Raw genomic sequence first — 25,184 nt, 5'->3', positions numbered from 1 at the left:
GGCTGGGAAGCTGGATGGAGAGGGAACTGGGTGACGAGGGTAAACTAAACTACTGGATTTGGCAGCTTGCTTAGAGGAACAAAGGAAATGGGATGAAAATGCACCTGAATCAGATGGGGCCAGGTGTGGGGGCAACTGAGTGTCAGGTGCCTCCCAGTCAAGAAGTATGGTTCTTAACATTGGATCCTATGGACCTCTGGTGGTGTAGAGATTGAGCATTCAACCGCTAACCAAAAGGTCGGCAGTTCTAATCCACAGCCACTCCTTGGAAACCCTATGCATCAGTTCTCCTGTGTCCTGTAGTGTTGCTATGAGTCGGAATCAACTTTATGGCAGTGAGTTTTATGGACCTCAGGGAAGCCATGAATGGGCTTCAGAGGTCTCTGAACATGTTCCCCTCCTTCCCCTCCCAGTTATGTGTATGTGCAGATCTGCCCTTTTCTGGGGAAGGGTCCATTGCACTCTCCTTTTGTTCTTAGGGAGGTTCCTGGCCCTAGAAAAGTTTAAAAGCACAGCCTGCATGTGTTACAGTGTTTCTGTTGTATCCCAGCCTCTCACCCAGAGAGCACTCATACCTGTGACCCCATTATCACCTTATGACTCACTCCCTCTACCCCTTCTGATTCCTGTCTTCACCCCATGACCGACCTCCACTCACCCTCTATGACCCCATTGTTACCTTCTCTCCTAATAGCTCTCCCTGCCCCTAGGATGCTTTGCCTTTGGACCCCCTCCAACCTCACTGTCACTCCCTTGGCCTCTTACCTCCCCTGTGACCCACCTGCTTCCCTGAGACAGTGCCTTGCCTGCTTTGTCCTTGGCGTTCTTCACCCGTGATCTGTGTGCATATGGGAGAGGGAAGTTGAGGATGTGGAGGCTGGATAGAGGGTTACAGGGAGGAGAGCGGAGTGGGGGCAAAGCAGAAGAAGAAAGTGAAAGAAGCTACAGAGGAAACCACAGGGCCTGGGGGAAGGAGGGGCCATTGCCATGGTAACCTCCCTGGCTGTGGGGGCAGGGTAGAAGAGCCTCTCCCACTGCCCTTTCTCCCCCAACTGCCTCCTACCAGCAGCTACAACCCATCTGACATTTATTGAGGACCTACTGTGAGATGGGCACTGTGCTAGGTGCTGTGGCTACAGCAGGGAGTCCTGTGGAGCTGGTCCCTCCCCTCAAGGAGTGCCTGTAGGGGAAACAGAACTGTGAACCAGAATTCAGGGTTCAGTTTCCTTTCAAAGCTCCCTGTGGTCAAGCGTGGGCAGGGGGCGAATCTCATCAACCTGCAAGCAGATCTCCTTGCAGGCTTCAAGATTGCCTCAGTACACTCTGCTTCTCCCAGTTCCTCATTTTGCCTCTTCCAGGCCTTCCCATCTTGGCCCCTGGGACCTCCAATCTCATTCTCAGAGCCTGAGTTTGTGCCCTTCCCCCTCTCCAACTTTCTAGCTGCCTAGCCCTTGTATTTCTCAAAGTCTTTCTGCTTCCCACCTCCATTACTTCTCATCCCTACTGCTTCTCTTACCAAGCCCTTAGTGCATGCCAGGCACTGTTCTAAGCAATTGATATGAATTATTTAATTTTTACATCAATCCTATGAGCTTCACTTGACAGATAAGAAAACAACCACAGGAAGGGGTAAGTTACCTTAGATCCCACAGCTAATAAGTGGTAGAGGTGGGATCTGAACCCAGGCAGTTTTGACTCCAGAGCCCTTGAAGTTAAGCACCTACTATGATACAATGGAACACAGAGTTTTCAAAATGATCAATAGTTTTTCATATCTCCTTCCCTACAGTAAAAATAAATAAATAAAAAATAAATACTGCCAATCAGAATTGACTCAAAGGCAACGGTTTTTTACTTTATTTTTATCATATTCCTAAAGTCTGTAGGTGGTTCAAACAGTTAACACACTTGGCTGCTAACCTAAAGATTGGTGGTGCGAGTCCACCCAAAGGTGCCTCAGAAGAAAGGCTGGCTGTCTACTTCCAGCCACTTAACTAGCTATGTGACCTTGGGCTAAATTCTTTACTTATTGCTTCTAAGCTTCAATCTCTACATCCCTAAAATGGGGGCAAATACTAACATCTATTTAACATCATGGAGCCCTGGTGGCACAATGGTTACGTGTTTGGTTGCTAACCAAAATGTCGGGAGTTCAAATCTACCAGCTGCTCCTTGGAAACCCTGTGGGGCAGTTCTACTCTGTCCTACAGGGTCTCTATGAGTCAGAATCCACTTGATGGCAACTTTTTTAGTTTACGGTCATGATACACCCAGCACATGGTAAGTGCTCAATAGCTCAATAGGTAAGCTTTCTTGCTTCCTTCTCCCAGATCCCTTTATCATTCACTCTTTCGCCCCAGCCCCAACCCTATCTGTACCACCTTCACCTAGATCAGTCACTCCCACACCCTCAAGTCTCCCCCACCCCAGGGCGTGTCACTTCCTCCTCTGCAGCCTCCTCACCCACTGATGCAGCTGCAGATCGGTACACAAAGCCTGCCACTGCCGCTGGAGGAAGGGCTGCTCTGCACGCACCTGTGAGTACCAGGGCACCAGCCCTCCTGCCTCTTCTCCTTGTAAGCCCAGGCTCCACCTGGTCCCAACCTCCCGGGAAGAGGGCTCTGACCTGAAGACACCCAGGGGCCTGCCTAGACAGAAAGGCTCTGAACTCTTTTTTGCATTCCTGAGTGCCCCATTCCTGCTCTCTCCTTCAGTGTTACCCCTACACACACACACAAACACACATGCATACGCACATACCCACACCTATCTCTTTGCATCAGTTTCCAAAGAGTGGGACTGGAGGAAGGAAAAGGAGGTGGGGGTGTCTATGAGTGCCTGCCATGTGCCACGGACAATGGCAAGGTAGGGGTCTCCCAACACGACTCCCCAGCTGTCATCCCTGCTGCCCAGTAACTTGACCTTAGCTCAGACCTCCTCCCAATCAGCACCTTGGCCTCCAGATTCCATGCTCCTGGGAGACTTGGCCCAATTGCTCAGCCCATCCCCTCCTTGTGACTCTAAGTGGGCAGTGGAGGCTTCTGCCTGACCTGGGAGGCCTGGCTGGGTTGCGAAGAGCCTCTGTTTTGCAGCAGCTAAGAGGGGAGTAAAGGGTGTATTGGAGTCAGAACTGAGTCCAGGAAAATGGACAACCATAGAGGAAAGAGAAGGGAAGAGTGAAGAAAATCCTCAGGAAAGAGAAAGGGGAGTGGGGAGAAGACACAATTTTATAAAAGAATTTATTGTGCTTTAAGTGAAAGTTTACAGCTCAAGTTAGCTTCTGATACAAAAATTTATACATACATTGTTACGTGACCCTAGCTGCTCTCCCTATAATGTGACAGAAAGCACACTCCTCCTTTCCACCAAGAAGATACAACTTTTGATGATGATGATGGTGCCTGGGTTGGAGGGGAGGAAGGCCCAAACAATCCAAGCGGCTTGACCTGTCTCAGTCCCTTCTCTGCCTCTAGTTTGTTGTGTGACCTTGAGCCAGTCACTTACCACTCTGGGCTTTAGGTTTCCATTTGTAAAAAGAGGGAGTTGAAGTAGAAGATTCTGACATTCTATGGTTAGGTTCAGAGGGGAAAAAGGAAGTAAAACAAAGAAGTGTGAAGAGGTCAAGTAGAGAAAAACAGCAGAGAGAGGTAATAAAATTTTTGAATAGGAAGGGGATAGAGAGAGAGAAGGAGCCCTGGTGGCAACGTGGTTAAGAGCTCAGGCTGTGAGCTGCTCCTTCCTTTGGGGCAGTTCCACTCTGTCCTATAGGGTCGCTATGAATGCACACAACAACAGAGAGAGAGAGAGAACCAGACAGATGGAGAGAAAAAGGCAGTGAGTGGCAGGGCATGTATCCCTGAGGCAAGGAGAAGGGGGTGGGGTTGGAAGAAGATTGGGGAGAACTGTCTAGGGAGTCGAAGGCCCCCTTTAGGGGGAGATGAGGGGGGCTTGGGGGTCTCTGGGTTTGCCCTATTCTGGGAAATCAGTGTGGCAGTGAGGCCCCACCTATGAGAGATGAGTCAACACTGGGCTGTCTGCTGCAGCATCCCCCAGTCTCTCTGACCACAGGGGTGCAGAGCAAGCAGGGCTGAGGTTACACCAAGGCCGAGCCCTGGGCTGGGCTTTGCACAGAGGGGTAGAGGATGTGTTGCGCTCTGCACCTGGGGTCACAGGTGGTGGGGAGCAGGGCTTGGGTCCAACGACTTTTTGGCACCCCACACTCCACGCAGAGCATCTGGATCTGAGTCTAGGCCCAGGCTGAGGAAGATGCAGATGCGTTATGGCAAGGAGTTGCCTGATCTTTCTCCTGCACTGCTGATGGGAGTGTAAACAGGTTCTATCCCCAAGGTGGCCAAGTCAGCAGTATCCCATGGATCTTACAAACGCTACTGTCTATTGGCCCTTGCAAATCTTATCCTAGGCGTTTATCCTACTGGTTTATTTGTACACATGTGAAATGATCAACACATGAATTTTGATTTATAATAGTGAAAAATTAGATACAATTTAAATGTCCATCATTAAGGGACTGATTATGTACAGTATGACATATCCATGCAGTGGAAATCTATGTAGCTGTACAAATGAACAAAGAAGCTCTTCATTTTCTTAGGTAGAAAGATCTCCAAAAAAAAGTAGTTAAAAAAGAAAAAAAAAAAGAAGGTGCAGAACTGGGTATAAAGTATTCTACCATTTGAAGAGAATATATATTCACATGTTTGTGTATGCAGAAAACAATCTCTGGCAAGGTACATAAGAAATGAATAATAATGGTTATATATTTGGAGTGGGTGGATGGGGGGTAGGGGTGGGAGACTTTTCACTATATACCTTTTTTAACTTTTTTGAATCATGGGAATGGATTGCCTATTCAAATTGTTAATAAGTTTTAAAAAATTCAGAGTTTGCCTGATCTTACCCTAGGTCATCACAGAGGTCATTACCCTCTAATGACCAGGAATTAATTACCCTGCCTCCAGACTCTTTCGCTAATGTAGATCTTCTTTGTGCAAAATCAAGAGAAAATTCTTTACCACTTCTGGCCTATTTCCTCTCATCTCAGACCTTTAGAAAGTCCTTCTTGTGGTCTAATCTTCATTCCCCTTGCTACCATGTGAGTCAAGTAGAGCTACCCTTCTCTGCCTCTTCCACACACTCTCTCCTCTGCTTCAGCCATCTTTCCTCTGCTTCCTACCCCTGACCTCCTTCCCTTATTCAGACTCGTTGAATCCCTTACTATTATCCTTTAGAATCCCTTATTTAGAGTGCAAGAATGTGAAAGTTGTAAAGCACTGTCAGATTATTTATTCACCTCCCTCACTTTATAGATAGGGAAACTAAGGCCCAGAGAGAAAGTCTGCCATGTCCCACAGCCAGTGAGTGACTGAGGCAGGGCTAGAACCTGGTCCATTTCTCGTTTGGTTCTACCTCCACTATGGCTTGGTGTCTTGGTGAAGAGGCCTGAGTGCAGCCCCTATTGCCTCCAGGCCCAGTTCCCAGGACTTTGGTTAGGCTATTTTGCCCACCCTTGACTGACTCATGGAGAAAACTCTGGTGGAGTAGTAGCTAAGTGCTATGGCTGCTAACCAAAGGGTCTGCAGTTCGAATCTGCCAGGCGCTCCTTGGAAACTCTATAGGGCAGTTCTACTCTGTCCTATAGGGTTGCTGTGAGTCAGAATTGACTTGATAGCAACAGGTTTGACTCATGGAGGGACTCTGGTGACGCAGTGGTTAAGAGTTTAGCTGCTAACCAAAAGGTCGGCAGTTCGAATCTACCAACTGCTCCTTGGAAGCCTTATGGGGCAGTTCTACTCTGCCCTATAGGGTCGCTATGAGTCAGAATCAACTCGACAGCAATGTGTTTTGACTCATGGAAAGGAGCCCTGGTGGTACAGTGGTTAAAGCACTTGGTTGCTAACTGAAAGTTCAGCAGTTCGAACCCACTCACAGGCAGCGCTCTAAAGGAGAGAGATGTGGCAATCTGTTTCCTTAAAGATTTCAGCTCTGTTCTATAGGGTCACTATGAGTCGGAATGGACCCTAGCCAACAATTAGTTTTTGGGGTAGACTCATGGAGTCTGCACACAGGAGAGACAGGTCTTCTCTGAGGCCCTTACCCCAGACTTGTAAATGTCCCTTATCGCCATCCTGAAGAAACTGCTGGATCCACAGGGGAAGTGAAACTATGAGGGGAGATAAGGAGTTGGGGTAGAGTTCTGAGAGTGACAACCACAGGTTAAGTTTAGAGGACTGAGAGTTTGGGAGTCTACTCTGAGGACTGACATGTTCCCCTTTACATTCTATTACAGGCCATGGTAGCTTTATCGATGGTCATTTGGTCCCTGTTGGCCCTGAGCAGAGCTGAGAGGGAGTTGGACACCAAGATCCCATCTCTAGGGGAGGCCACAGAATGGGGGGATCCTGACCTGTCTCTGCTGGGGTCCTGCCAGCCAGCCCCCTCCTGCCAGCAGTGCATCCTATCACACCCCAGCTGTGCGTGGTGCAAGCAACTGGTAAAGATGGGCCTGTGGTCTTTGAACCGTATGTATATCTGTGCGTATGCAACCTGGGTGTATGTGTAAGCAAGGCTTCTATGTGTGATGGTGTGGGCACGTGTGTCATTTTCTGGGTGCACTCCACAGCCCTGTGTGTGAGTTTGTGCACATAGGATTCCTGTGTGTGCGTGTTTTGGGGGAGGCACACACATGAATACAAGCCTCCAGAGCATGTGTGCTTATGGCTGTGTGTGCATATTTGTGTACATATGGACAGGGCCTATGGCAATGACTGTGGCTAAAGTATGTGTTTGTAAGAATTCATGTTTGTGTAGAGGTAATTGGAGGAACCTGTACACATGTGAGAAAGTGATTGGAGTTTCTGAGTCTGTGTTTATGGGGGGAAGGGTTATGTTCCTGGGTGTGTAGCAGCCTGTGACTGGCTGGGTAAGTGTGGGAAGGGATTTGAAGCCTGTGGGCTTGGGGGGTAAGGCTTGAGCCCCTAAGTGAGGAGTGATTGGCTGAGAAGGGGATGTTAAGGAGGGGATGTTCAAACAAGGGTGTTCTTTGTTTTTGCCAAAAAGAGACAGGGCTCACTGAGTTGCAGGGCATGATGGGTGCCCAGGCTGGGGGTGAGGGACAGAACTGTATCACAGGAAGATAGGAAGTTAGATCAGTGCAGGCAAGAGATAATAGATGGGGCAAACTCAAGGAGGCAGAGTTACAGAGGCTGAGAGGGCCCAGGAGAAAGGCACATAGACAGGATGGTAGATCCAGAGCCAGAGGGAGCTGGAGAGGCAGAGATGCCAGGCTAGGGGAGGGGAGTTGAGGCTCTTGGGACAGTCAGGTCTGTGTCTGCCTCCTCCAATCCTCAGACCAGAGGCTGGCACCTAGGCCAGCTGAGAAGCCACTCTAACCATTTCCTTCCCCTGTGGTTTCTCAGCCAGTCCCAGAGGTGCCAGACACACGTGTGGGGCAGGGGGCAGTGAAAGGGTCTCCTTTCTGTCCCTGCGCTTCCTATTCTCAGGAACTGTGGGGTCTAAGCCCAACCCCTTTCCCATTTCAGCCTGAGCATGTAGAAGAGGTTCGGCTAGAGGCCAGGCTGCCCCTCTTTTGTGGTAGTCATGTCCCTGAGATCTCAACAGGAAGTCTGTGGCCCTAGGTGGAGGGCAAGGGTGGGCGACTGGCGCAAGAGGGAGTCAAGATAAGGGTAGGAGAGTAGGAGTGCTATAGGAAGTGGGGTTCCCACAGGGGGAGAGGACAAGGGATGAAGGGTAGCACTAGAAGGGAGGGGAGGAAAGAGTATCAAAAGGGCTCAGGTTGCTGACTGAGAGGGGAGGGGTCAGAAGCGGGCACGAGTGCAGGGTGATTCTAGAAGCGGGGTTGAAGGACCCGTGGGGAGGTGGGGGGTCCCGATGTGCCTCCACTCGCTGCGCAGAACTTCACGGCGTCGGGGGAGGCGGAGGAGCGGCGCTGCGCAGGGCGGGAGGAGCTGCTGGCCCGGGGCTGTCCCCTAGAGGAGCTGGAGGAGCCCCGCAGCCGGCAGGAGGTGCTGCAGGACTACCCGTTCAGCCAGGGCGCCCGCGGCGAAGGGACCGTCCAGCTGGCCCCGCAGCGGGTCCGGGTCATGCTGCGCCCAGGTGAGTTAGGGGCGGGGGGCCGGGCAGAGGTCTGAGCTGGGTTCCAAAGGCTCCCCACTAACTTAGCGCCCGCGACTCCCCCATCCCCCACCAGGGGAGCCCCAGCGACTCCAGGTCCGCTTCCTCCGTGCGGAGGGCTACCCAGTGGACCTGTACTACCTCATGGACCTGAGCTACTCCATGAAGGACGACCTGGAGCAAGTGCGCCAGCTCGGGCACGACCTGTTGCTCAGGCTGCAGGAGGTCACCCATTCCGTTCGCATTGGTGAGCAGAGCGCTGTCCCCCACCCCGCCAGCCCTTGTCTCTGACCTGACTTCTACCGCAGTCTTACCCTCTGACAACTGGACACACAAGTGTCCCGACCTGCCCCAGACCCCAGGTTCTGACATCTCTCTCCAAGACACCCATCTTCGAGGTCTGAGGTAAAGGGGACTTCTGAGACTGTATGACCCTTATTTTATCTGGGGTAACTGAGGCCCAGAGTCTAGTGAGGCTGTGTTCAGACAGCTCTCCAGATCAGACAGCTGGACCCACTAACCTGAATACTACTCTGATCCTGCAGTCTCTGGCTCCACATTCTGCGCTCACCTCTCCCCCGTTCAAAATTCCCCTCTTTTGCCTTGTGCTGCTTCTACACCCTACACCTTCACCTTTTTCTTCCTCAGCCGTCAGGAAGCTCTGTCCCAGTCCCGTCCTTTTGTCCTCCAACCCTCACCTCCCTGGCTGGTGGTCTCACCCCTTTGCTCCTGCCAGGTACTGGGTTCCGGCCCTCTAGGAGCACTTTCTCCATCATCTCCTTTATAGCTGCTCCCTCACCTTCCCATGGACTCCCTCCTTCTGAGTCCTCAGCAGTGACCCCTTCAACTGGCTGCTGCCCAGTGACTTCTGGCACAGCCTTCACACCTCCTCCTCCCAGGTTTTGGCTCCTTTGTGGACAAAACGGTGCTGCCCTTTGTGAGCACAGTACCTTCGAAGCTTCGCCACCCCTGTCCCACCCGGCTCGAGCCCTGCCAGCCACCCTTCAGCTTTCACCATGTGCTGTCCCTGACGACTGAGGCGAAGGTCTTTGAGCGGGAGGTGGGGCTCCAGAATGTGTCTGGCAATCTGGACTCGCCTGAAGGTGGCTTTGACGCCATTCTGCAGGCCGCAGTCTGCCAGGTAAGGAGGTGGGACGGGATCTGAGCCTGGAGGACCATTTGGGTCCAGGACTGCCACCTATGTTGTATAATGCATAAATGAGGGGGCGTCACTCATATTGTAGTCACTGTAGGTGTGCATATTTATGTTCACGATTTCTTTGTAGGTTAGAATAAAGTGTCTTGAGGAAGAAGCATGTTTTTCCAATTCATCGGAAGGTTCTCACTGACAGCAGCCCTGTTTGGGGGGCTGGGGAGGGCACAGAGAAGCAGGGAACTGGAGATGGGGGATGGACAAACTGACTCAAAACAAGACTGGTCAAATAAATCCTTGGCTCATAGAGATGGCTGGGGTGGCTCAAGGGCTGTGCCCAGGTACACAGACTCCCCACCCACCCCCCATCCCAGGAGCAGATTGGCTGGAGAAACGTGTCCCGGCTGCTGGTGTTCACCTCAGATGACACATTCCACACAGCTGGGGATGGGAAGTTAGGTGGCATTTTCAGGCCCAGCGATGGGCGCTGCCACTTGGACAGCAATGGCCTCTATAGCCGCAGCCCGGAGTTTGTGAGTCCTGCCTTCACCCCACTCATCTCAGCCATACCTCCTTTCCCTCCAGGACTCCCAGCCCCCAGTTTCACACTCCTCCCTGGTGACCACCCTCCTGTGTTCCCCAGGAGTTCCTCTTCTCTGTGTCCCACAGCTGTCAGACAGGAAACCTGTGTCACCCCACCCTCTCCCCACTCCCTATTCCTCGTCAAGCCTCCAGAGCTCCTCCTGCTGATGGAACTCTGGTTCCTGGATTCCCTGGGCTGAGAGCACCTTGTGTGTTTGGGGGGAACTGTGGTGCTCACCTTGTCCCCAACTATCCCCCCCGCCAGGATTACCCCTCCGTGGGTCAGGTAGCCCAGGCCCTCTCTGCGGCAAATATCCAGCCCATCTTCGCTGTCACCAGTGCCACGCTGCCTGTCTACCAGGTAAGAACTTCTGAATGCCAGAACCCCCCAGCCTTTCTCATTTCCCCCAAAGACTCATCCCTCCCCATATGCTCTCCTCCCAGACCCCCCAGAAGTCTATCTACCTAGAGCTGTAACCCATCCCCCCCGCCACTTCTTTTAATCCAGGAGCTGAGTAAATTGATTCCTAAATCCACAGTTGGGGAGCTGAGCGAGAACTCCAGCAATGTGCTGCAGCTCATCATGGATGCTTATAACGTGAGGGCCTGGGGTGTGGGGTGTGAGGCTGGGCACTGGGGAAAGATGGAAGTGGCAGAACTAAGAGAGTCTAACCTTTTGGTCCAACCCTCCGGAGTTCCACCCTACAGTTTGCATGTGACTGTCATTAACAGTTAGTTACTCAATCTTACATTTATAAATCTTTAGTGTATGCTGTATGCAAAGCATGGAGCCCTGCTCCAGTCGAAGGAGAAAACATTCATTGAGCTTTTAGTTCATGCCAAGCACTGTCCTAAGTGCACATACTGTTTGCTATCTCATTTAACTCCACCCAAACCTCTGCTTGGTAACTAATATCGCCCCTGTTTTAGAGATGAGGAAGCAGACACAAGGAGACTAAGTCACTTGCCCAAGTTCGCACAGATCACAAATGAAAGGGGTGGCATATGTCCCCAGTCTGTCTGTACACAAAAAATGTGACACCTGAAGCCAGCTTCCAATAAGCTTGTAAACAATTCAGAGATATACTTCACTGGAGCCACAGACACAATTTTACAGGTGGAAGGAACCATAAAAATTGGTGTTTCTTGGGTTTAGGTCTTATCTCCGCAATTAGACTGTGAGCTTCTTGACTTAGGGGCCAGTCCAGTTGCTGTCGAGTTGATTCCACCTCATGGAGACCCCATGTGTGTAAGAGTAGAACTGTGCTCCACAGGGTCTTCATGGCTGTGATCTTTCAGAAGTAGATTACCAGGTCTTATTTCCAAGGTACCTGTGGGTGGATTGAAACCACCAACCTTTTGGTTAGTAGCTGAGTGCTTTTTGTGCCACCCAGGGACTCCTTGATGACAGAGACTATCATCCTAAATTTTGTGTCCTAAATCCACAGCGAGAAAATTTGAGACAACATGAAATTTCCCAGGACAAACCCAATTTAAAGACTCTGCCCTTTAGACCTTGTATGCACACAGGTTGTGTTTCCTGACTTGGAGTTTGACAATCATAGTCACTGCACATTTACTGTCTGGCCAGCCCTTGACCCTCCAGCAGGCCCTTGCTGGCAGCTACACTGAAGTGTTGTGTCCAGGCCTTCAAGGATCCCCATGCACTCCACTCACAGTTCTGCACAGCTCCTTCCTCCAGAAATGCTTCCTCACTGGGCAGAGTAGAAGGAGCACCAAGGCAGTTGGAGGGCAGGGTTCTGGCAGAATTTGGAGTGGCTGGAGAGAGAATATAAGGAGTCCCTGGGTAGCACAATTGGTTAAGTGCTCAACTAACTGAGACATCAGTGGTTTGAACCCACTCAGAGGTGCCTTGCAAGAAAAGCCTGGTGATCTGCTGCCAAAAGGTCACAGCCATGAAAACCCTATGGGGTGCATACTCTGCAACACATGGGATCGCCATGAGTCAGAATCAACTCAACAATGATTTTTTTTTTTTTTTTTGGAGAGAGCATAAGATGGAATTGGAGTCCTGCCTTCATGCGGTTACTCACTCCCTGTCTTCCCATAGAGCTTGTCGTCCACTGTGACCCTTCAACACGTTTCACCCCTTCCTGGGGTCCACATCTCCTACGAATCCCAGTGTGGCGGTCCCAAGAAGAGGGAGGGTGAGACTGGGGATCGGGGCCAGTGCAATCACGTCCGAATCAACCAGACGGTGAGAGCCAGCCAGGAGAGGGAGAAGGAAGGCTGTGGGATTTAAGACTGGGTAGGAGTGGGAAATTGAAGCAGGCAGGAAAAGATGGGGCAGGCACAGAGAACAATGTAAAAGCATAGGAATAGTCCTCCATCCATCCCTTCTGAGAGCGTTTAATGGGCAGCTCCCTCGAGCGTGTCTCTAGAGGATGGGTGTTAGCGTGATCCTAACCCTTAGGAAATGTTCTGGGTGATCAGCAGGGTGTGTGTGTGTAATCTTAGTCTGATTCCTGCTCACACCGTCCTCAGGTGAATTTCTGGGTTACTCTCCAAGCTGCCCACTGCTTCACAGAGCCCCAGCTTCTGAGGTTCCGGGCCCTTGGCTTCTCAGAGGAGCTGACTGTGGAGTTGCACACACTGTGTGACTGTAACTGCAGTGACACCCAGCCTCAGGCTGCCCACTGCAGTGATGGCCAGGGGCACCTGCAGTGCGGGGTGTGCAGGTGAGAACCTCATGCTTCCCTTCACCCATCTGGCTCCCTGCTAATGATCAATCCCTGTATTCCTGCTGAAAGTCTTCCATCCTCCCACTGGGGCCCCTAGGCATCTTTTCCTAGTAGTTCCAAGCCTCCACCCTGAATTTCCTCCCCTAAAGCCTCATAGATATGCCCACACCCTGCCCTAGACCAGAACTTCCTCGGTTCTTCTACCCCTTGGGTGCTCCACTGTACTTCAGCATTCCTTCAGCCACACGTCTCTTCCCAATATTTGTGGAAACTTGGGTTTAGAGGACCCTGGGAATGACAGATCATGGGATGGCCAAACTCTGTGACCCACCTTCTCCCCATTACCCCTTTGCCTCCTCTTTCCAGCTGTGCCCCCGGGCGTCGGGGTCGGCTCTGTGAGTGCTCTGAGGCTGAGCTGTCCTCCCCGGATCTGGAATCTGGGTGCCGGGCCCCCAATGGGACAGGCCCTCTATGCAGCGGGAAGGGTCGGTGCCAGTGTGGACGCTGTAGCTGCAGTGGACAAAGCTCCGGGCGTCTATGCGAGTGTGATGATGCCAGCTGTGAGCGACACGAGGGCATCCTCTGTGGAGGTACCTGGAGCTTTTGGGAAAAGGGTAGGGTCTGAGAGGCTATCCCAAGGGCACTTAGGCTCTGGGAGATTTATGGCACTATGAGCAAGTATCAAAGGTTCTGGATGTGTCTGGCATACTTAAGAGGGATTGGGTGCTTAGGCCAGTGAGGGGAATAGGTCAACTCTAGGCAGCTGTGGCGGCATAGGATGTCCAATTGTGTGTGGGGAATATGGTTGTCACTGCATGCATGACTCTGCCCCAGGCTTTGGGCGCTGCCAATGTGGAGTATGTCACTGTCATGCCAACCGCACGGGCAGAGCCTGCGAATGCAGTGGGTCCGTGGACAGTTGTGTCAGTTCTGAAGGAGGCCTCTGCAGTGGGCATGGACACTGCAAATGCAACCGCTGCCAGTGCCTGGACGGCTACTACGGTGCTTTATGTGATCAGTGCCCAGGCTGCAAGACACCATGCGAGAGACACAGGTGAGGCTGCAGGTCCTGCATCTTGGGAGCAAGGGTACGGGGCGTCTTGGTGAGCACTTTTGCTCTCCTTTCTGCATGTGTTGGGGTGAGGACCAATAGGGTTATGCCCACCTGGTAACTTCTTGGGGTTTGCTGGACAGGGACTGTGCAGAGTGCGGAGCCTTCGGGACTGGTCCCCTGACCACCAATTGCAGCATGGCTTGCGCCCATGCCAACGTGACTCTGGCTTTGGCCCCCATCCTGGATGATGGCTGGTGCAAAGAGAGGACCCTGGACAACCAGCTATTCTTCTTCCTGGTGGAGGAGGAGGCCGGAGGCAGGGTGGTGTTGAGAGTGAGACCCCAGGAAAGTAAGTGGGTGGGGATGCTGTGGGCATGCCAAGTGCAACCCTGCATGTTTGATGGGGAGGTAAAGATAATGGGAAACCAGGCTGGGAGTTGAAGCAAAGCTATGAATCACAAGGCAAAGGCGATGGACTACGAGCTTAAGGCAAAGGCTCTGGGTCCTGAGAATATCTTTGGGTCCTACAGGGTTCCCTTTGCTTTCAATGCCAGGCAGGGCTGGGGAGGCTAGATGAGACCGGGTACAGTGGAGGCAATTGTTGATCTATCCCTGTGCTCCAGCCCTCAAACATTTGGGTCCTGTTCCCCCCCATAGAGGGAGCAGACCACACCCAGGCCATTGTACTGGGCTGTGTAGGGGGCATCGTGGCAGTGGGTCTGGTGCTGGTCCTGGCTTACCGGATCTCAGTGGAAATTTATGATCGCCGGGAATACAGTCGCTTTGAGAAGGAGCAGCAGCAACTTAACTGGAACCAGGTGAAAACATTCTGTCTCCTGTCCCTCTGGGCTGGGTTTTACTTGCTTTCCCTGGTAGGATCCCTTTCTTGCTCTCTGCTTCCCCACCCCAGACCCAGCCCTGACTCCTCCCACCTAGGCCATACTCACCTTGGTCTGTCCTTCCTCTGCACACTTACCCTTACTTCTCCGCCCCATCCCTCTGTCAGCTTCCATCAGCTTTTAGGGTCCTGCTCAAGTCCTAGGCTGGCCTCTTAGGGCTAAAGCGGATGAGGAATTCTGGGACCTTTCCTCCTAATTTCTAATCTCTTTCCCCAGGACAACAATCCTCTCTACAAAAGCGCCATCACGACAACCTTCAATCCTCGCTTTCAAGGAAGAGAGAGTCCCCCTCTCTGACTGGGGGAGGGACACTCGCCTTGGGGCTCTTCTCTCTGGGACAAGGGGCATTTTGTGGGATGGCAGGGGTCTATCAGGCAGCAGCCTGGCAGGGAACCCGTCCATTGCCAAGGGGCAGTTTCCACCTTACTTTATTTTCAGAGATACCCAAGAGGGCTGCCTCCTACTGCTGAGACTTAGCTTTCCTACCTCACAAGGAGTGGGCGTTCCCTCCACCCAAGTGTACAATAAAGTCGTATCTCAGACCTCAGCTGTCATTTTGCTCTACCCCACCAAGGCCAAAGCAGGCTAGTTAGCCTGGGCCTCCGGAAAACCCTGTTCATTCCCCCTCCAGCCACTGAGGGCATAAAGAGGTTTTCAAAATTCAATGTGCTGAATCATGAAACAGGCTGATTCACCAGGTCTGGAATGGGTTGGTGAATTCACTTCCCAGGTATTTCTGATGCATGAGGGATACAAACCACATACTGAGAATTACCAGATTTGCTGATTATCTAACCTCATTCCGTCTTGCTGTACACATTTTCTCACTTGTTCAGAATCAATGCTCTTTATACCTACTTACTGCTCCTCTGTAGGATGGGAGACAGTTTTAAAACACTGGTCTGTAGGGTGTTCAAAGTTGTGTGGTGGTCACACTTGGGGGGGATGAAGGAAACCACTCAGGCCCTAGTGAAAAGCTTCCCCAAAGTCTGTTTCCCCCAAAGAGGAGATAATATGTAGAAAAGCCCCATTTTCTTTTTATTAAATATCCTAAATATATCACGAAGGAACATACACTGCACTTTAATGGTAAAAAGATACAAGTTTATAACATCTTATAAAAACTACCATTTAAAAGTGATCTTGTTCATTTGATACTCCCCTCCCCCAATAGCAAAATAAGTATATTAAAAAAAAAAAAAAAAAGGGTAGAGAGGAAGGGTAGGAAGGGGATTGTTGAAGATAAAAGTCCCAGAGCCACAGCAGAGGCAAAGGGCACCTGGGGGAGAGGGTTAAAAGTTGTGGTGGGACTCCACACCTCATTTAACCCTCCCATATCAAGCCATGGGGTACAATCAGTAGCTAAGTGATGACAAGAGGCTGTTGGAGGGTGGATGGAAAAGACTTGGGGTGCTGGGAAGGACAGGGCTGGCAGGGCCTGGGGCAGCTGCCCACCCAGAAACTGGCGCTACTCTTTCCCAGGCCCCCACATTCCACAACCTGGTCTCTGAGAGCCTGCCCCACCTCCCTTCCCCCACTCCAAACACACCTGAGGCATCTTTCCAGTGCTAGGCTCCACCCCTGCAGGAGAGGTAGAGCATTGGACTAAGGAGCCTTTGCAGCCATCTTAAGTCTGTGGTTTCCCTGGGGTATAAGTGGGGCTCCTGGGCCCTCTGGGCATTAAATCACTCCTCTCACCCATTTGCTCCTCTCTCCTCACACATCCACTGCTCTAGAATGTCAGCACCTGGATGACTGAACCAACGACGTGCTCCTGAATTCCTCCCCCCACCTCAATCCTTGGCAGGGTGGTTCTGGTATGCCCCTTTGCCCATATGACCAGAAATTCCTTCCCTCACACTCACCTAGGCAGGAAGCCAAGGCCTGTGTGAAGGGCCAGGGCACGCTCTCATCTTGAACACACTCCCAAACTTAGGGCCATTGATCACTCCTGTGATTCCCCTCCACCCCACACCCCAATCCTGGATTAGCTATCCCCTCTTTTCAAAAGTGTTTTTGGGAGGATAATTTTTTCTAAATGTATCCTGCTTTCCAGAATATATTCCCAGAGACGAAACAGAAAAACCCCAGCCTCATCAGAGCCCTCTACCAGGAAGGGGGCTGGCTCATATGCAGAAAGATGCGCCTGCTTGCAGGGACCACAGGACAAATTCAAAGGCTGAGGTCTAAGATCTGGACAGTATCAAACGGGAGCTTCGGTATAAAGCTGGAAGAGTATAAAACAGCAAACACATTCTCCGGTCTCTCCCACAAGGCATCTCAGATGCTCTCAGGGAAAATCTAAAAGGTCCCCTGCCTCCTTTTTCCCCTAAAATGTTCATAAAACAAATGTTCATACCTCAGAAATATGGAAGACCCCCCCCTTGAGACTAGCCAGGAGTTTGCTGCTGCTGTTTATTCCCTACACTTCCTGGGAAATGAAATCACACTTCCTGGAGGTTGCCATCTCAGGCCTCCATGACAACTTGGTGTTCAGATTTACCCAGTCTCCATGATTATTCCTAAGATAGTTCCCCTGTCCCCATAGGTCAGGGCAGGCCACAGTGGGGGTCAACCAATCCCTAGCACTTCCCATAAGGATCCTTTCCCTAACAGGAAGAAAGCGTTTTTATTTCACCTTAGAAAGCTCATGTTCACAAGCCCCTGGCTTGGATCAGAACACCCTAACAACCAGTCTATTCAATCAATTTTTTAAAACCCTCCAAAACAAAGCTCTCCTGTCCCCTAAACTGAGTTCCTCAGCTCCTGCTGGGTTCTCAAGTACCCTTCAGGTTTGGGAGGGAGGAGGTTGTTTTACCCACACCCTCCCTGAAGTTGAGGGCCTGAAAAGGGTTTGGCTCAATAATACGCCATCTCCTCCAAGCACACAAACACGAACACTCACATACCACATACACACCTGATCACTTTTTGGGGAGTCAATAGGGTGGTGGTGTGGGAGCAGAGAGGAGCAAAGAATGTTGGTTAAGAATAAAACCTAAATACTTTAGGTTTCTCCCTCAGTTCTTTCTCTGCAGACTCCACCCTCTCTCACCATTCACTGTTGGGTAGGAATGGCCATCAAGAAGGAAGCCAAGATCTTGTTCTTTGGGACAAAAAACCAGATCCCTTCTCTACCTGAATACAGTGATAGGACTCGGGCAGGCAGAACAGCCCCTACTGCTCAACGGTCATGTCAGAGGACACCAAATTTGTTTTTTTTTTCCAACAGCTGTTGCCCAACTTTGGACTAGTCTTGGGCTGTTCCTAAGAGGGCACAAAGAGAGAACTCACTTTGACATCCATTTCTCCCACTCAACACCTCTGTCTGGCTTCAGAAGTCAATGGCAGTGAGGTAGCCACAAACTATCTCCAAAAACTGCCCAAAGAGAGAAGGAAAGGAAAGGGCTTTATGGGTCACTCCCACCCAAGTTTCCTCCAAAAAGGCACTTGAGCTGACCCCATCAGGTACCTGTGCGGCATGGGCCATTACAATACCCATGGGCACAACTCACGCTTGTCCCCTGAGGAAGTAAGAGGTACCTGTTCACTCTTCTTGGATCCAGCCCTTATCTGTTCCTCCCGCTGTTCTTCCTTTTGTCCCCACAGTGTGTAAGGAGGCCCAAGTAAGCTCAGCTGCCATCCCTGATCCTAGTCTCCCTTATACAGGAGGTGAGGTACAGGGCTGTGGAATACTGAGGATCGACTGCAACTAAAAGCTCAATTTCCGGGGAGGGCTGGACTAGTCATAGTCCCTGCTTTGTACCAGGACTCTATGCATCCAGATGACCTCTATTCATAGTTTACCTGCTGAAATTGCTTTTGAATAAACAAAAACAAGAACAAAACAAAGAAACAAAAAAATTCTTTTCCCCAATCTTTTCCTTTTCAGCTGCCAGCTGGAGTCCAAGGTTGTGGGAGCCACACTTCAGTCTTGGTCCTGTACCTTGAGTCCCCCTCTTACAACCTCAGCCAAGGGTCCAGAGACTAGTTCGCCCACCCAGGAATGCTGTAGAACTTCCCCGAGATACTCATAGTCTCAGATTATTTACAGAACTGAGGCTCTGGGGCTTCTGTCCCCTGATGTACTCTTCTGGTCTCCTGGGTCCACTCCTCCAGGAGGGGGCAGATACAGACAGGGTGGTGGTGGGACCATCGACCAGAGGGGGTGAGCTCTTCGGTAGATTCTTCTGATCACTCCCACCACCTGGGGCCCCTTGCACCTATAGAGAAAACTGCCCGTCGGAAGTCTTGGACTGGCACCCTTGGCACATCCGTTTGTGTCTGAGTAATCGATCTGTCCGAGAAAAACACTGAGAAGAGAGGGAGGGTTAAGTGCCTAAAAGAAACTCGGCCACCTGTTGGCACACATCACACTCTATGTCTCCTCAGTATGTACACAGATGGCATAAGCACACAGCAGTTAGGAATGCAAGCTCTGGAGCCAGAGTGCCCAGGTCTGAGTCCTGGCTGCAGACTTACTACCTGTGTGACCTTGGGCAAATTATCTAACAGTCCTGAATCGGTATGCTCATTTGTAAGAAAGGGCTAAAATGATCTGCTCACAGCAAGGCTCCTTTAGTCACCAAAATTTACTGAATATCTATCTTGAGGCAGGTACAGCTCTTGGTGCTGAGGATATACTTGAGAACCAGTGGGACAAAGTCTCTGCCCTCATGGAACTTTCATTCTCGTGTTTTGAATATTCGATGTAAGAGCATGGAATAATGCTTGAGACCCAGCAAAACATCCAGGAAGTGTTAGCTGTTATCATTCCCATCTCTTGTTCTTGTCCAATTTTGGTCCTGGCTCTGACATTCTCATCAGATCGGACACTGCCATCCAGGGCAGAGATTTTCTCTCTTCCTCCAAAGTACGGGAGCTTTGAAGTTTGATTGAATCCCAGCTCTGGTCTTTATCTCCTGTGTCCTTGGGAAACTTAACCGCTCTGAATCTCAACTTCCCCATATACGAAATGAGGATAAAGACAACTTTACACAGTAGTTCATTACAGAGCTACTGTGAGGATTAGATGAAATAATCTACGTAAAGTAACTTGTTACAGTGCCAGACATAAACATTTAAGAAATGCTACTGTTGTCTTTATTATGATTATTCTAACGGCCCCCACCATTAATCAACTGCATAAGAACAGCAAGTTGCACCTCTTCTGAGGCACTGACCCTATCAGGGTAAGGAACACCAGGTGGCTCCTTGTCGAGGCAGAGTGGGGAATGGCCCTGGTCAAGGAAAATTTTGTGTGTGGAGGTTGGGGGATGACATATAAGCCTTACCTGATGGCACCGTTCACATTGGTAAGGCTTTTCACCACTGTGTACACGCTTGTGGCGCTCCAGGTGGTACTTCTGGATGAAGCGCATATCACATATATCACACTCAAATGGCTTCTCACCTGGCCCAGGTAGAGAGAGAAGTGAATTTCAGGAGATATATATATGGTAGGGAAACTCATTCCAGGTGTAGTCCCAAACAATTTAATTCTTATTAACGTATAACAGAAAAAAACAAAATCAAACCCACTGTCATCGTATAATGTATAGACACCTAAAAAACCCAGAAAAAATACCCAGTGCCGTCTAAGCTACCATAAATGGGGAGAGGTCCTCAAAGCTGATGGTCCCACTGGCAGCAGACAGAGAGCCATGCAACCTCTTTACCTCATTCACTTACCTTCTTCCTCCATTTCTAGTATGTGCACTTTAAAATAAATCCAACTAAGGTTCTACACACACACAGAACACAAGCGATAGACTACTCTCTCCCTTTGAATATAGACAAGAGACTTACCAGTGTGAATGAGGATGTGCCTCTTGAGGTGGTAACTGCTCCTAAAGGCTCCAAAGCAGTGTTGACAAATAAAATTTTTGGGAATCTTTACTTGAAAAGAACCATTTTGTTCCACTACCACCACCTAGGGCAAATATCAGGCAAGTCATGAGGCTACTCCTCTGTGTCTTTCCTGGAGATACCATTCTACTGTGTCCTCCTCCAGCTGCTGGACAAAGGAACCTGTCTGTGGCTTGGTTTGCTCTTCTCCCTGCTTTGACTAAAGATGCTATCATCTCTCATATTGCTTAACATTAATAGACCCCCTTCTGGGGAAGGAGGTGTGGTGGGTAAGCTGTCTGCCTTGTCAAACCTAACACTCTGAATATGACCGGAGGGGAAATCTGCCTGGACCTCTGCCAAAGGGTCTCATGCCTACCCACTTCTTTCCCTTAGCAAAGATGTTCCAGAGAGGGCAGAGATCAACTACCACAGTGGTTTCTGGATGAAATCAAGGTGACACATTTACTGGCTGTGAGGGACCAAAATGTCCAGGAAAAGCTCAAAGTTGAGTCACAGGGGAGGAGGAGGATTACACCATTACCCAACTGCACAAGTTCAGGGAATTACCCCATTACCTGCCTTTTTAACAGTCTTCTTTGAATGAGAGGCCTCAGCCAAGCTGTCATCATCTTTGCGGCTCCGGGACTTATCACTGTCTTTTCGGTGGCCCTTTAAATACAAATCAAATCTAAACTCATAGTCCATCTCAGAATACAAGACAGGAAACCAGATGCTGTTTTCAGACATACAATTATAAATGAGAGTAAACCACCTGCACCAAAGATTTAGAGAAAGTATCCACTCATCTCCTCTCTATGGACCCTGGCCTTAAGGGGTATAGAGAAAACACCTTCATTAGCGCTCTAAAATATCCACTTCATTCATTCCCCAACTGGATTCCTTTTCCCCACTTCCCTAAACGAAAGCACTGAGGAATCAAAGCCTGGCATTTCCAGGCAGAGAGCTTGGGCCACCCGACCCCCAGGTGCCACAATGGACTCAAGCGCTGTACCTGACTCGAGCACCTCAGGACATCAGGGCTACCTGCCCGCTCGCCATTCTCGGCCTGCTTGTTGGCAATCTGGCTCAGCATCATCTTCTTGCTGGCTGCAGTGGGAACCAGACTCACACCTGCTAGGCCTTCACAAGCCAGGAGACTTGCCTAAGTTGAAAGGAGATAAGGTGTCAGGTCACCTGGCAGGGCAGGGCAAAACAGGCTGCCATCCTATAGAACTACCTTTTATACCCAACTATAGACAAACTGCTTCTCTCCAGAGTGTCGCTCGTCACTTCCAAACCCTGCTTCTTTCAAGAGTCCTCCCTAACTCATCTCACCAGGAACTAATTACTTATTCTGAAGTCCCTCACCATTTATATACAGATCAAGCGAATAATCAAGTATTATCAACACGTCAGTGTCATCAGTACTGTTACCACATACAATATGTGTACGTATGTATTACTTTGAAGATACCTCTAAGCCTCAACTGTGAATGGGCATGAGGGTCTGTTCTGTTGACCCACTGAAATGACAGATTCCTAGGGGACCGTTCTTCTTCTCCCAATAGCACTCAGGTTCACAGAACCCATTTCTGAGTGGCAGACCTCACCGGTGCCAACTATATATTCTATCATGTCCCACAAATATGTTTATCAGTAAACTCAGGTCATTTCTCCCTTCGCATTTAAAATTCCCCAAGCGTTGTCAATTACAAAGGGTATAAAAATTAAACCACTTGGAAAGATTCTAGAGTTGAATATACAACTTTTCTTGACCCCCTAGGCCATTTATATGTGTGCATGTATGTCCAAATTTCTTCACTTTCCCTGCTTCACATAGTTTAAAAAGCTACTTAAGCAAGGGATGTTTAAGCAAATTTTCACTTTTCATCACTACATGCTTCAAATGAACTTTGCTTAGTTAGCACTAGAGAGTATACTTTTTTTACCGAAGAAAACTTTCAAAAAACAGTTGGTCAGCAAACTCCCAAAAGTGACTTACAGAAAAATTTGTTTTTCTATTATTACTATAACCTGGGACGCCTTTGCCCTGCTTCAGGGACTTTGGAGCAAAAGGTCTGGAGTTAAAAAAACCTTAGCTCTGCTGTTCACAAACTGTGTAATCTTGGGCAAGTTACTCAACCTCCTTAAGCCTTAAATGCAAAATGCCTATTGGAACACCTATCCTCATAGGTTTGATGAGAATTAAATGAAGACATAAAATGCTTAGTGGTGCCCAGTGCTAAGCTACTGCTTAGTGAAAGGCAGCCTTCTCAGAACAAGAGTTGCTGCAAAGTGCGATGCAAACAGACAAAGGAAGAAGAAACTGAAGGGTTCCTACTCAGCATGGAAAGGAGGAAGCTGTGCATGCGAGGCAGCTGGAAGAAAGCCAATTATACTATAATCAGGCTGCCATCCTGGAGAGACTGGCAGGGGAGGTTCCCTGGAAGAGAGCTTAGAGCAGCTTTGGGGATGCATGCACACAGCACTTCTACACATACAACTACAATAGCCTATCTGGTCATTCTGATTCTCCAATCCATCCTCCACTCCACAATGACAATTACCTTCTAAATACACCGATCTGCAGTCACTCTTGTTGTTTAACATTCTTCAGAGTCCCTATTCCCTAAAGTCTAATTCCTTAGCAAGACATAAAAGCCCCTTGGGTTAGACTCTGTTTTCTCCTCCAGGAGACAACTCTCCCCTCCACCATTATCCACGTGAAAATCTCTCACCCCATTAGCAGCCAACTACCCATAGTTCCCCCATCTGCATCATGTTCTCCTATGCCTCTAAGCCCCTGCCCATGCAGTTCCCCTTGTCTGAATGTCCTTCTCTGTCTGAATGTCTTATCCAGCAAAATCCTATGTATCCTTCAAGCCTCATCTTTGTTCACTCAGACAGAGGTATTATTCCCTACTCTGCAATGTACATACCTCTATTATTAAACATTCCTTCTATCAATAAAGATTCACTGAATTTCTACCACTAGCCAGCCACTACGCAAGGTGCTCTGAGGAGAAAGATAAAAAATATAGTGTGTCTCCATCCCCTATCCCTGCCAACTAGCCTGGAAGCTCGCTGAGGGCAGGAACAGTGTCTTATTCATCTTTACATTCCTAGCACAATGCCTTACATGTAACAGCAGCTCAATAAATTCTTGCTGAAAAACAAATGAAGCATTCACCAGACTGTTCACTCCCTCATGCCCCTTAGCAGTTAATATGCCAAGTATGAACTGAGTACATGTTGCTTTGTAAATGTCCCATCGGTGCCTGTGATTTAGTATAGCCTACCTCCTTCATTTGACTGGAAGCTCCCTGAAGGCAGGGGCTGTGGCCTTTCTCCTTTCCTTCCTCTAGATTTCCCCCTGGTGCTTAATAGAGAGTTTGGCTCACTGGGGTTGCTCAATATGTTGACTAAGGCAGCATTCGAGAGTGAAAATGCAAACACGCTTCCCAGTGATCTTGAAGTAGGAGGACTCTAGAGCTTTTTACCTGAGCCATGCTGATTTCTCACTTAATGCAACCCCAAAAGTTCAGGAGTTTCTTAATCCACTTTTCCTTAAGACACTGTAGCTTGAAGAACTGTCACCAAATCACTGTAACGACTCCTTTGTGTCCCTTCAGTCCTGCTGCCATATTGAACTGCCTTTGCCTTCAAATAGAACTTAGTGTCCTCCGAAGTAAAGACAGGTGTTCCAAGAATCCCTGGACTCTGCCTGCCTCCTGCCTATTGTCTGAAAAAGAGTCTGCCAGTCTTGGTTTTCCAGTTGAATTCTCTCGTTGAGGCTCACGATCTGTTTCGGAAATCTGAAACCAGAAAGGGAGATGGGGCCATTAAGAGCAACATCCTCAGGCCATACAACCTGTGGTGGGGATGAGCTTTTTTGCTGGAAGCTCTTGAGGCTCAAAAAGTAGTCATGAGACTAGCAGAGTTTTCTTTCTAGGTCAGTAGAAGAAACAGGTCTCTAGGGCAAGGAGGGGTTGCCAACAGGAGCAAAAGTAACTGGGGCTCCTTATGGAGGAGCTTTGCCCACAGAGCAAGCACTGGGATTTGCTAATACAGGAATGGAAGAAGGGGGCGGAGGCCCTTTGAGGCTTCTGTGCCGAGTGGGCTGGCCCAGAAAACTAGCAGTCTACATAGGCGGCCTGGAGAACCGAGGTGAAAGAAACCTCAGGGGCCATCGCTGAACGCCTGGTGGCCAGCAGAAACTGGACTGGCAGTGTGCGCCCAGACTGGCTCACTCCTGCGGGTTCTCTGAGTCGCCCGAAGGTACGGAAACTCGCTGCGGAGGTGAAGGGCAGGGAGGCGAAGCTCTGCGCGGCACGTCCCCTCCCTTCTGCCAGCCAGCAGCTGAGCGGGCGGCACCAACCCAGAGGAGAGCGCCGTGGAGCGCGCAAGGTGCGTGCTCGAGCCCGTGCTCCCTCAATCAATACCCGCTCTCCCGGGCCAGGGACGCGGCCGGACGCGCGGGTTGGGGGCGGTGCACGCGCGCGGCCCCTTCCCCTCCTTCCGCGAGCCCCCTCCCTTCGCCACGCGCCCCTCCTTTCTTCCCCTCCCCCTTCCCGCGCGGCGTCCCGCGGCCTGCGAGCTGCTGAAGCGCTGCCGTCTGCCCGGACGACGCTGACCTCCCTGGGGCGTATTCCTACCTGCCAGGCGTGGCCTCTCACTGTCTCCCCCGCCACGCGGCGCCTCCTCCAGGCCCCAGCAAACCGTGCCAACCCCGCGGCCGCCACTGCCCCCGCCGGGACTGAGGCAAGTTTACAAACACCAACCCGGGGCCCGTT

The 25,184-nt window shown here is 50.2% G+C and overlaps 3 protein-coding genes across 8 annotated transcripts in view; 2 read left to right on the top strand and 1 right to left on the bottom strand.

Annotated features, from left to right (window-relative positions):
* Nucleotides 1-2,436: 2,436 nt before the first annotated feature.
* ITGB7 (integrin subunit beta 7) lies at nt 2,437-15,083 on the top strand. The gene is made up of 15 exons (XM_049883238.1): nt 2,437-2,537; nt 6,308-6,511; nt 7,932-8,133; nt 8,228-8,398; nt 9,051-9,292; nt 9,679-9,837; nt 10,152-10,247; nt 10,395-10,484; nt 11,958-12,104; nt 12,392-12,585; nt 12,955-13,178; nt 13,423-13,642; nt 13,783-13,991; nt 14,300-14,460; nt 14,758-15,083. The coding sequence occupies exons 2-15, from the start codon at nt 6,311-6,313 to the stop codon at nt 14,836-14,838; spliced, it is 2,397 nt and encodes a 798-aa protein (XP_049739195.1). The 5' UTR covers nt 2,437-2,537; nt 6,308-6,310; the 3' UTR covers nt 14,839-15,083.
* A 475-nt stretch (nt 15,084-15,558) lies between these two features.
* On the bottom strand, nt 15,559-25,138 carry ZNF740 (zinc finger protein 740). Of its 3 annotated transcripts, XM_049883263.1 has the most exons (7): nt 25,047-25,138; nt 23,892-24,206; nt 21,404-21,553; nt 20,971-21,060; nt 20,350-20,473; nt 19,836-19,954; nt 15,559-18,854 (listed from the first exon to the last, which is right to left on the bottom strand). In XM_049883263.1, the coding sequence occupies exons 2-7, from the start codon at nt 23,898-23,900 to the stop codon at nt 18,765-18,767; spliced, it is 582 nt and encodes a 193-aa protein (XP_049739220.1). In that variant the 5' UTR covers nt 23,901-24,206; nt 25,047-25,138; the 3' UTR covers nt 15,559-18,764. The 3 variants fall into 3 exon arrangements, with proteins under 3 accessions (XP_049739220.1, XP_049739219.1, XP_049739218.1); XM_049883262.1 differs by having other exon boundaries at nt 18,761-19,954; nt 23,691-24,206; XM_049883261.1 differs by having other exon boundaries at nt 18,761-19,954.
* Nucleotides 24,512-25,184, top strand: part of CSAD (cysteine sulfinic acid decarboxylase) — a 43,123-nt gene continuing 42,450 nt past the window's right edge. For 2 of the 4 annotated variants that reach the window (XM_049883245.1, XM_049883243.1), the window contains exon 1: nt 24,512-24,669. The gene's annotated coding sequence lies outside the window, so the exon portion shown is untranslated. Of the gene's footprint in view, nt 24,799-25,096; nt 25,153-25,184 lie in introns of those variants that run through there. The other 2 variants (XM_049883246.1, XM_049883240.1) reach the window with 2 other exon arrangements.

Source organism: Elephas maximus, chromosome 4 (assembly GCF_024166365.1).
Source record: "Elephas maximus indicus isolate mEleMax1 chromosome 4, mEleMax1 primary haplotype, whole genome shotgun sequence".
Lineage (NCBI taxonomy): Eukaryota > Metazoa > Chordata > Mammalia > Proboscidea > Elephantidae > Elephas > Elephas maximus.
This window is presented reverse-complemented; position numbering and strand designations above follow the sequence as displayed.